Here is a 12476-nt window from a genome sequence, read left to right as displayed (position 1 = left end):
TGTGCCTTATTATCGGACAAATCTGAACGCTATATGCTGATTTTTATTTCACTGGTCAAGCTTTTGAGAGACAAGAATTCATGAACAAGTCGCTCAATCCCAAGCACCCTGTTAGAGCTCGCTCATGAAATTAATCTTATTTCTTTACAGTGTAGTAGGTCTATGCTTCTATAGTCATGTGGATTTATTGTTATTTTCATTATTTCGGTAATATTGACTGAGACACATTGATCTGAAAAATGTAACGGCAATTAACTGTTATTTTGCTCAAGGCCTTGAGGAAGAACAAAAAATTTAGCAGGTTGGCCAATCAGAAAAAAGGAGCATTTCAGGGTCATTCACATGTGTGAATAAATTTTTCACCTCTTATAGTTTCTTTTTAGACTGAATCAAATTATTTTTCACTTGAATATTAAATCGAAAGTACGAAAAGTCAGTTGTTATTTTTTTATTGGTTTGTTTATGATTAATTAAATAAGTAATTTTTTTGTTTCCCTGATTTGTAATAATTAATTGAATATGAAAAGAACAAATAATAAACAGACTACTGATGTTTGCCCTTTTGCTCTGTGTTGCAGGCTGTTAGCCAGCAGGTGGGGGTCTCTCAGCGTTCAGGCTCCTCGGCTATCTACATGAATCTGGCACACATGCAGGCAGCAGGAGCAGCTGGCGTGGCTGGGGTTGGGGTGGGTGTGACTGGGGTCGGTGCTGTCAGCCCCTCCACCCTATCCAGTGCCTCCAGTGTCGCTTCTCTGAACGACCAGGCCAGCAGCCAAGCAGCCGCTAAACTAGCCCTGCGCAAGCAGCTGGAGAAGACCTTACTGGAGATACCTCCACCTAAACCTCCAGCACCCCTGCTGCACTTCTTGCCCTCTGCTGCCAACTCTGAGTTCATCTACATGGTGGGGTTGGAGGAGGTGGTGCAGAGTGTCATTGATAGTCAGGGTAAGAGTGTAAAACAATAACGCACTTCTGGATTCTTTGCTGTCATCCCTTTGGAGAAAAGAAAGTGTGACATTGGATTGTTACTCTAAAATTCATATGTGGGTCCCCTAATTTACATATTTTGGTTAATTATTTTTATTTTTTTATCTCCATCTGTTATATTTGTATCTAATTACATATTGTCCACACATAATATAAATTGTCATTCAAATTTATTTTCATTGATCAAGTAGTTTTTTAAAGAGAAATTAGTTTTGACCCAGGACGAAAGAGAGAGTGAACAATAGGATATTACATTAGGTTGAAATAGTAAGTAAAACTATGCGGTTAATGTTAACATAAATTAGGATTTTCCAGCCATCAAATTTATTTCTGTTTGTCACTGAACTGCCACTTTTCTGTTTTTGTCATTGTTTAGGTAAAATGCGGGGGTCACTGCCACATATGGAGCCGTTTTTCTGTGCTCAGTGCAGGACTGACTTTACCCCGCACTGGAAGCAGGAGAAAAGTGGCCGTATCCTCTGCGAGCAGTGCATGACTTCCAATCAGAAGAAGGCCCTGAAGGCCGAGCACACCAATAGGCTGAAGAATGCTTTCGTTAAAGCTCTACAGCAGGAACAGGTCAGTCGATATCTCCGCTTTTAGTTTACTGCTTGTAGTATCTTGAACTGTGGGCTGACTTTCTGTCCCTTTCCTGTCAGGAAATCGAGCAGAGGTTGCAGCAGCAGGCTGCTCTGTCCCCCAGCTCTGCCCAGACTGTGCCCAGTGTGAGCAAAGCGGAGACCATGATCAGACACCATGCCCTCCGACAGGTGTGCACTTTAAAGGCATCTTCACAGTCCAGTTAAAGCTTTGTGTCGGATCCATATTCTGTATAAAAAGGCAATGTTGCATAAAAGCCATACTTAAATATGCCATATCTGACCCACCTCAGCCCTCCAGTATGAAAAGTGTCTCTGATGCAAGATGTTTTGTAAATTAAATGCAGCATCTGTGTAGCCATATACATTTTAGAATGTGTAATTTCTTATATATAATTTCACTTGTTCAGTCATTGTTTATTGTTGCTATAGTCATAAATTCACATTTAATATATGGAATATATGCAGCTTCTGTGTCGCTCTTGCAGAGTAAGATGACAGCACTGTCATTGTATACAGACTCATTTAATCTTGTGGGCGTGTTTTTATGTATTATATAATGGCTGTTTTTATCTGGCCTTTAAGCTAGTCATTGATTTTAATGACTGATGATTAAAAATTATGCAATGGCATTACCAGTTTATTGATACCTAGAGGTGTAATGAAATTTAACACTTATCCTCTTTCAATTCCTCTCTCAGACTCCACAACCACAGGCTGCAATGCAACGGGGTCTGTCCAGCTCAGCACGAGGTGTCCTCTCTAACTTTGCACAGGCCTCCCAGCTCTCGGTGGCCAGTGGGCTACTGGGTATGACAAGCAAGCGCTGTGGCGGCGGCGGCAGCAGTACCAGTGGTGGCAGCAGCAGTCGGGCTCAGCATGACAGCCGCAGGCAGATCTACAACATCCCTGGTGAGTAGGGCTTCACAATCCCAATTTAAACACAAATGAGTGCTGAAGAAATGTCAACAGACAAGGGCTGGATTTTGATAGCGATGTACCGATTTGTTTCGATTCTGATTCACAAACTCTCGATTTAATTCCGATATCAATTAAATTAGAATTTTTATGGGTGTATAGTGCATCGGGAAAGTATTCATAGCGCTTCACTTTTTCCACATTTTGTTATGTTACAGCCTTATTCCAAAATTTATTAAATTCATTATTTTACTCAAAATTCTACAAACAGTACCCCATAATGACAATGTGAAAGAAGTTTGTTTGAAATCTTTGTAAATTTATTAAAAATAAAATAAATCACATGTACAAAATCACATGTACATAAGTATTCACAGCCTTTGCCATGACACTCAAAATTGAGCTCAGGTGCATCCTGTTTCCACTGATCATCTTGAGATGTTTCTACAACTTGATTGGAGGCCACCTGTGGTAAATTCAGTTGATTGGACATGATTTGGAAAGGCACACACCTGTCTATATAAGGTCCCACAGCTAACCAAACCAAACCATGAAGTCCGAGGAATTGTCTGTAGACCTCCGAGACAGGATAGTATCGAGGCACAGATCTGGGGAAGGGTACAGAAAAATTTCTGAAGCATTGAAGGTCCCTATGAGCACAGTGGCCTCCATCATCCGTAAATGGAAGAAGTTTGGAATCACCAGGAATGTTCCTTGAGCTGGCTGCCTCGCCAAACTGAGTGATCGGGGGAGAAGGACCTTCGTCAAGGAGGTGACCAAGAACCTGATGGTCACTCTGACAGAGCTCCAGCGTTTCTCTGTGGAGAGAGGAGAACCTTCCAGAAGAACAACCATCTCTGCAGCACTCCACCAATCAGGCCTGTATGGTAGAGTGGCCATACGGAAGCCATTCCTCAGTAAAAGGCACATGACAGCCTGCCTGGAGTTTGCCAAAAGGCACCTGAAGGACTCTCAGACCACGAAAAACAAAATTCTCTGGTCAGATGAAACAAATATTGAACTCTTTGGACTGAATGGCAAGCATCATGTCTGGAGGAAACCAGGCACCGGTCATCACCTGGCTAATGCCATCCCTACAGTGAAGCATGGTGGTGGCAGCATCGTGCTGTGGGGATGTTTTTCAGCGCCAGGAACTGGGAGACTAGTCAGGGGCGAGGGAAAGATGAATGCAGCAATGTACAGAGACATCCTTGATGAAAACCTGCTCCAGAGTGCTCTGGACTGCAGACTGGGGCGAAGTTTCATCTTCCAACAGGACAACAGCCCTAAGCACACAGCCAAGATAACAAAGGAGTGGCTACGGGACAACTCTGTGAATGTCCCTGAGTGGCCCAGCCAGAGCCCAGACTTAAACATCTCTGGAGAGATCTGAAAATGGCTGTGCACCGACGCTCCCCATCCAACCTGATGGTGCTTGAGAGGTCCTGCAAAGAAGAATGAGAGAAACTGCCCAAAAATAGGTGTGCCAATCTTGTAGCATCATACACAAAAAAACTTGAGGCTGTAATTTGTGCCAAAGGTGCTTCAAAGTATTGAGCAAAGGGTGTGAATACTTACTGTATTTGTTATAATGTCCATATTTGCTTGCATATAAAATTCTCTCAGCTAATTTTACAAATGATATTTTATGTGATTTAGTGTTTCATCATTTTGGTCACATACATATACACCGATCAGCCACAATTTTAAAACCACCTGCATAATATTGTTTCGGTCCCCCTCATGCCGCCAAATCAGCACCAACCCGCATCTAAGAATTGCTTTCTGAAATGATATTCTTCTCACCACAATTGTACAGAGCGGTTATCTGAATTACCATAGACTTCGTCAGTTCGATCCTGGCTATTCTCTGTTGACCTCTGTCATCAACAAGGCATTTCCATCCACAGAACTGCTGCTTACTGGATTTGTAATTTTTTTGGCACCATTCTGTAAATTCTAGAGACTGTTTTGTGTGAAAAACCCAGGAGATCAGCAGTTACAGAAATAATCTGAATGGTGCCAAAAACAAAAACCATACAGTGAGTGGCAGTTCTGCAAATGGAAATACCTTGTTGATGAGAGAGGTCAACAGAGAATGGTCAGACTGGTTTAACTGACAGTCTACAGTAGGGTTGCTCCGATACCAAAATTTCGGCTTCGGTACGATACCAGCCCTGGTACCTCAGTTTATATACTAACTCGATACTTAGGCAACAAATTAAAAAAAGCCTTATTAACCTTAGCGGTATTCAAAACGCTTTACACTGCTTCTCATTCACCCATTCATACACCAATGATGGCAGAGCTGCCATGCAAGGCACTAGCCTGCCATTGGGAGCAACTTGGGGTTCAGTGTCTTGCCCGGGAATCGCCAACCCTGGATTAGTGGACAACCTGCTCTACCACCTGAGCCACAGCCGCCCCTATAAAAATACACATACTTGACTAAAAGAACTGTATGTCTTATTGGTATAAATTATGCTTTTTTAAATTTTTCTGGATTCCATGTTTAATGTTTTAAATGTTATGTACAGCTTTACTCAAATGAAAATATAATAATTTTCAACAATATATAGCCATTAAAAATGTATATATTTCTGTAAAAAAACAAAAAAGTTGCACATCAGAGCTTTACAGTATTAATGACAACATTAAATAAAAAAATCTGATTACCTGAGGCAAAAGAAAAATCACAACATGCTGATATTCAGTACACTTGCTTTTGTGATATTGTTGCTTCCCCGCGACATGTGACCTGAAATCTCCGAGCTGCAATGGTGAAAACAGTCATTTGTGAGTTTACAGCCAGTTATACACTAAACGCACTGCTCTGCAGATGGACACTATTGGACCGTGTGTGTGTGTGTGTGTGTGTGTGTGTGTGTGGAAGACTGAGCAGGACGGAGCCTCTCATTCGTTCTGTGGCACGAATGTGACTATATTATTTCATTAAACGACATCCTTCTGCTGTTTAATGATCTTACTTGGCCGTATCGAGACTTTATTTTTTAATTATTATTTAATGGTCATTATCAAATGGTCTTTCGTTTCATCTCAAAACTCCCACATTACAGTACATTTATTTAATGGCAGCATAAATAAATGTATGTAGCAAAATATGGTAGCAAATATGGTAGCAAAATTCACAACAAGATGATATCATACCGTTTTACATTTTTTGGTATGGCGATATTTCATTAGTACTGGTATAACGTGCAACCCTACGGTAACTCAGATAACCGCTCTGTACAATTGTGGTGAGAGTAATTCTGAGATGCAGGTTGGCACTGTTTTGGCGGCACGAGGGGGACCTACACAATATTGTTTGTGGGTGGGTGGGTGGCATGTAATGATACACAAATTTCATAATACGATGTATAGTCCCATGATACGATGCAATTATAACAAAAACAGTGCCCACAAACGTTTTGCTTCAACTTATTCAATAATTTGCCACAATTGTATTTTAAATCTTAAATGACACAATAGTGTCTAACATTGCCAAAAAAAGCTGAACTCTATAATAAAGTAGCTTCCCAGGGAGGAGACTGTTTTGCCACTGTCAATGTTGCATTGCTTGGTTTTAAATACATCCTAAGCAGTAGCCATATTAACACTACTGGTTATGTGTTTATTTCCAGTACTGAACACTACAGGTTATATATTTATAAAAAAATAAATAATTATTGCTTGGTATTGTATGATACAGCGCTCTCGATACGATATAGCACGTATTGTTTGATACAATATTTTTTACATCCCTAAAATTTTTTTTTTATATATATATATATATATAAAAAATGTATATAATATATTAATTATACATTTTTAGGTCTTCATTTTCTAATAAACAAATAATTTAATATGGGATCTGTTCCCAGTTTGTTTTGGATTTGTAGGCTGAATATAGCATACAGTTGCCATAGCAAGTATTACAAAGTAAATTGTAATATTCACAGTTACATTATCAAGGTAAATCATCAAAGTATGATTCTTGAGTTACATGGCATTTTTACAACTTCTTAAACTTTTGGTCTGTCTGTCTTTGCTGTTGTGTCCCATCTATCTTAGGTCTCAATATTGCCTATCTAAATCCGGGAGCCATTGGGGGCCATAAGGCATCAAGCCTAGCGGACCGTCAACGGGAGTATCTGCTTGACATGATTCCCCCACGCTCCATATCCCAGTCCATCACCGGGCAGAAATGAGCCCTGACGGGACTGCAGATTACCCTCGGATACCCCACCACTCCTCTGTTCTACATCAGAACACCCCCTTGACCACGCTTCCCCAACACACACGCACACCATCACCCCATCGCATGCAGTGCCTGTCCGTGTGCCTACCCAACTAACCCATAAGAACAGCTCAATCAGCCAGACAATAAACACCAGACTGTCAGTGCATCTCAAACTTCGGTTTCCTACTATAGCAAAGCTCTTTATTGTTATCTCAACTTATTATTGCTGTTGTTATTGCTACTTCTATTTTTATCACAGTTATTATTAGTAGTATTATTGTTGCTTCTGTTACAGTTACTCTTATTACTCTTATTAGTAGGTTTAGTGGTTTTTGCATCTTTTATTTTCCTGCCCTTTTTACACTTTTTTTTTTTTCTTTTTAGAGGGAGGATACCAGATTGCAGGGTCACTTAAAAATAACACTTTTTTTTTTTTCATTTAAAGTCTCCTCCCTCAATCGCCCCTGTAAAATTAGACGCATTCACTCTTGTTGTATCTTCAGTTAAAAATTAAAAGTCTATAATATTTTACTCATGCTCATGTCATCCCAAACCTGTATGACTTTCTTCCATGGAACACAAAGAGATGTTAGGTAGAATGTTAGCTTCAGTCACCATTCACTTACATTGCATACTGTTTTTATACAATGAAACTGAATGGTGAGTGTGGCTGTCATGTTCTTTTGTGTTGAACTGAAGAAACAAAGTTTTGGAGAAAAAAAACGAGGGCGAGGAAATTATGACACAATTTTCACTTTTGAGTGATCTATGCCAGTAAAATGTTCTTATCTGCGAGAGATGAATCTTTTAAGTGTCACGCGTCTGAAACTACAATCTGCGACAAGAAACTTTTTTTCAGTTGGGTTCAGAAAATCTGAGACCGACTCCTGTACATCGATTTGATTGATCCTCAATGCACAATGGTGCTGATCTGGTCATTGTTGTTTCTGCCTTGAGAAGGCTACACAAATACAGAACACCCAATGTTATCAACAGATCGTCTAGTGAGACTGATGGTAGATGATGTACTGCACACAGAGGAATGGATGTAAGTGTGTTTGAAATGGGCTACACCAGAAGGGGAGAGAGCAGAGAGGACCTGCACTGGCACTGACGAGTCCCCTGCTGGTGAATGTACAAACTAAAATTTGAGGCCCATTACTTTGCTCAACATTGATATGTATGTGGCCACAAGTAGGATCTCCCATGTCTCTCAAATGCCTTCTTTCAAAGGATTCAGCGATTTCAGCTTGCCAGATAACTTCTTTTGTGGCAACATCGTGTCTCACTGCACCGCAAAGAATGAAGCTGTTGAGTTTCATCACCATGGACTCATTTTGATTTTTGGATTTTTTTATCTTTTTTGTCTGCTTGGGTGTTGTTGTTTTTCTCCCCTCCCTGTCTTTATTTGATGCTCTTGATTATTTTATTTGGGCGGCGTCTCCATCCGAAATGGTCATGTATCTGAAAGGTACAATGCCACGGGAGACGATAATCATTGAAATGGCTAACCGTGGAATTATTTTAAATCTGGTTTATGCATAGATTGTTAATGTGAGTTTTAACAGAAGGCATTGACAAGGATCAATCATCGTGTTAAAGCAATGCACATGAGATGCCTCTTTGTGGAGGAGCACTTTTTCCTAATAATTGAAAAAATGGTAAAAAAAAAAAAAAAAAAAAGAGGACAATAATGTTTGAACTCACAGGATTTTAAGGTATGGATGCCATCAGAAGTCTCGGAGAGAGTTTGGAGAAAGCTAATTTTGTGTATTGTGTTTTGAATTTCATGTTTTCAAAAGAGACCTGCTTTTTCTCTTTTCGACCTAAAGTTGAAATGATTAAATTTCAAGTTATGGTACGGTAATTATAGGCTTATATTTGTTTCAGAAGTCATGTAAGATTTCCTGGTGTCAATCAGGTGGTTCCGTTTGAATTGTGTCCATAGTGACGATACAAGCAGTGTTTAGTCAATATGCAGTATTAGTGATTAAATTAGTTTTGTGCAGGAGAATTCTGCATTCTTTTTGGCTTGTAGTCTTGGTTTGATTTAGTATGCATTATCATCAACTCCTGTTAGAAACCTTCTTAGGACAGTTCACCAATTTTCTGTGACATGGGTCATGAGATGATTATAAAGATGACAAATCTACGGTTTTAAGATCTGCTTGTTGACAAAATGTTAAGCACTTATATTTTTTCCATCCTAAGCATTTGACACGGTTGATACTTTTGGAAATCACTTTTCGAGGTCTACCATCCAGGTCAATGTATGTGTTAGAGTTTTAAAATGTTTTCTATAAGCGGTGAATTAATGGAAAGACAGCTGTGCACAGCATTCTTTTGTTCATGTGTATAAACACTGATCACTGGAATGTTTTTTTTAATGGTGTCCTATATAATGCCACTGATTTGTGGCAGAACGATGCAACCTTTGAACAAAATGATTTTGAAGCTACCTTGGATTAAATTTACAGGTGCAATATTAGACGATAGGATGTTTACATTATTTTTGTCTGGTAAATATGATGAATCAATCCCTCTTTGTCGATCTGTTCAGTATTTGATGATTTTAAAGGGATGATTTTTATCTTTTGTCCAATATTATGATTTTTGTTTTCTTTTGAACTTTTGGTGTTTATAGTAAAACTAATTTCTCTCTCCTGCTCTCTCTTGCAGACTATATTAGAAGGATCCATATACCTGTGTTCATATTTACAAGAAAGTTGGAATTCTGAAGTTTAACTTGCTTTGACTCCTCAGTTAAGTTCCATTTTGTTTGCTTGTTTAATTTCAGCAGTTTTCTTAAAAAAAATTTAAATAAAAGAAAGAAAAAAAGGAGTAAAAAATCAAATTTAATTAAAAAAAAGTATGAACAGATGATGACACGATATTTGCTAGGTCAGAAGTAAAAATGACTTATTGTACATATGCTTTTTTTCTCCCTTGAATTAAAAATAATGAAATGAAATTAAAATGGTTGTATATTGTGTAGAAAAGCAAACAAAAAGCCATGAATATTGTGAAGCTTGTCATTTTGTTTTGTGATCACTGTGTATTATTGTGTAACAAATGTGCAAAATGTATGGGATTATACTTATCTTGTTTTTGAATGAGCTCTTTAGATGCATTTTCTCCCCGGCTGTACGTTTTTGTAGTATGTAGTATTTGCAGAAGAAAATTTCATTGTTCTGGTGGAGCATTTGATCCATTCTGTAGTCTTTGGACTGGCACATGATGAGACAGTCTCAACTGTTACTTATTTGGTTACCTCTTTTTATTTCAAACGTTGAAGTTACGTAGCTGTTCAATGAAAAAGTTCCTTTATCTGAGATTTCCCACACAAACTGTTGGTCTTAAAGGAAATGGACTGGATGAAACATTTGGCAGTATTACCCCTCTCTTGACCAAATCCAAAGCAATCATCATAAATGTAAAATGCTCAATAATGTTACATTTAGTGAAATTACTGGGTGCATTTTACCCTACAGAGGAGATTGTGTAAAGTTTTGTTTTTGAATTTCTTACAGTACAAACTTTCTTCGATATATCCCCAATTTTTTTTATTATTATTGTTGTTTTTTTTTCCCCACTCTGTGGAAAGAAATCACAATGCTCTTATTTCGTTTTAATGGAAAATTGTATACATTGTATACGATGGGAAAAAAATGTTTCCGTTTGTTTTTGACTGTTCCAATGCTTATTGCCTTCAGCCTTTAAATCATAACACAAAAAAATGGATGGACAATTTGCACTCATGCAAGTATTGATTCTAAGGTTTGTTACATTATTTGATATTCTTTTTCAAGTTTCATTTCATGGATTCACTGTCCATAATTCTCTGACTGGACAATCAGCTTTTCTGTAGTTCTAGTGCTTGGGTTTACTTCTCTCCATGTGATATTTAGCATTGTTTTGCTCTTTCATTTGTGTCATTCTTTTGCTGAGATTATTTTTTCTCCTGATTTTTGTTTTTTTTGGTTTGTTTGTTTGCAAATACAGGTCAATTCTGTTGAAGTGGGAGAGAGGGTTGAAATTATAATTTCTGAAAATTTTATGTGAATTTAAAATATTTTTAAATAGACTTAGCTGCAGTTTACCCAGTTTGAATTTTTAAGCAAATGGCAATATGTTGACATCCGTTTGTAAAAGAGAACTATGGTTCATTAAAAGTGTACAGTTTAAAAAAAAATGAAGTACTGGAGATTGGCTTAATTATTGATTTTAGTCAAGGAAAAGAAGTGCTTTTTGTCAAGTTTTTTTTTTTTTTTTTTTCCATTTAGAACATTTAATCCAGACCTTTTGCACATCCTTGATATTTAACTGTCTAAAATGGAGATGGAAAAAAATGCTGTTTGATTACTGCCGGTTGACTAACAACAATTATGCATTGACTGAAAAAAGAATAAGCTAATTTTGGAGGAAATAACTTTGTAATATTTATCACTTGCAAGCTATGTTTAATAAAGGATGGAACAGTTTATCTCTGTGTACAAATTTGTTCAGAGATCATTAATCATGTTCGTTATGTTCAAATATTATATGTCTTTTCATATTTTTTATACATTCATTATATTTTCTTTTACATATAGTTTATTATTTAGTATACCTTCTTTCTTAGTTCCTTTCCATGTCATTGGTATACATTTAAGTTCTCTTACTGAAGTTATTTGTATTATTATGTGACTCCTCATGGTGCCTGATAACAATCCATGTTTTCTGGTCACTTGAAAGTAACAGTAAAAAACTTTGTAATACTTTTGAATTTATGACCCAGTCAATCAGAGTCTTCGCACTCATCCAGCACATATGGTCGTCTTTTCGGAGTCCTGGTCATTCATGTACAGGCTAATTGGCCTCATTATAAGCTTGGACTTATCCGGTCACGACAGTTATAGCTATTTTTCCACTGCATCAGTGTTCCCTTGTATCCTGCCAGCAGAATTAAGGTTGTGCTGTCTTAGGAGTAATGTCCATTACTGTGGTCCAATTTGACCAGTATTAGTTGATTCAGGTGCATACAGTATATGATCATCTGATTGGATAATGTATTTGGGAGTCATTACAAAACTGTGATTTTTATATTTTACTCCTGCCAGGCATTACAGCAGTGGGCAAGCATCTTTGTGTTGGGAGTAATTTGCTTTTATAATCAAAATAGTCTCTTTAAAATGGATGAACTCTGGATTTACTTCACAAACACAACCAACGATTGTCCATAACTAGAATTATTCGGTTTAGATAACAGTCATTTTAAGATACACAGAAGTGCCTCTGAAAAGCAATGTTTATTGAAGATTCCATAGTATTCTCTCAAGGAATACCATCCAACTTATAAACATAGACTGGGCCTTCATCCAACATTCTAGCCCTCCCTGTTTGCAAATGCCTCACATGGTATATGGCATTCATGCGATTGTAAATCAGTATATATCCTGACAGAAGAACTCAACGCTCAGAAAAACAGCCCTTAATTTTCTCTTTATATGAAAAACAAATAATGTGCCAAGATGAATAGTTTACAACAACACCAGGAAAATGTATAACAAAAAAACATTTTCACCTTGTGGTTCAGGACTTCTGTGTAAATATGGTTAATTTTGATATCATGTTGACTACGACAAATGGATGAATGTTTCTCCTAACTTAAATCTCATTAGGTAACATTAATCATTATCAAGTCCTGTAATGTTGCAAAAATTCTAACATTGTGTTATTATTAGTTATTT

General features: G+C 37.6%; 1 protein-coding gene across 2 annotated transcripts in view; it reads left to right on the top strand.

Moving 5' to 3' along the window:
* The window catches only part of LOC127650848 (transcriptional repressor p66-beta-like), an 85519-nt gene extending 74291 nt beyond the window's left edge, over positions 1-11228 (top strand). For both annotated transcript variants that reach the window (XM_052136485.1, XM_052136484.1), the window contains exons 7-11: positions 579-945; positions 1364-1566; positions 1647-1757; positions 2288-2498; positions 6579-11228. In XM_052136485.1, the coding sequence (XP_051992445.1) occupies positions 579-945; positions 1364-1566; positions 1647-1757; positions 2288-2498; positions 6579-6715 (1029 nt within the window). In that variant the 3' untranslated portion in view covers positions 6716-11228. The remainder of the gene's footprint in view (positions 1-578; positions 946-1363; positions 1567-1646; positions 1758-2287; positions 2499-6578) is intronic.
* The last annotated feature ends 1248 nt before the right edge of the window (positions 11229-12476 follow it).

Source organism: Xyrauchen texanus, chromosome 10 (genome assembly GCF_025860055.1).
Source record: "Xyrauchen texanus isolate HMW12.3.18 chromosome 10, RBS_HiC_50CHRs, whole genome shotgun sequence".
NCBI lineage: Eukaryota > Metazoa > Chordata > Actinopteri > Cypriniformes > Catostomidae > Xyrauchen > Xyrauchen texanus.
The sequence above is the reverse complement of the archived record's forward strand: the minus strand, read 5'-3'. Positions and strand labels throughout refer to the sequence as shown.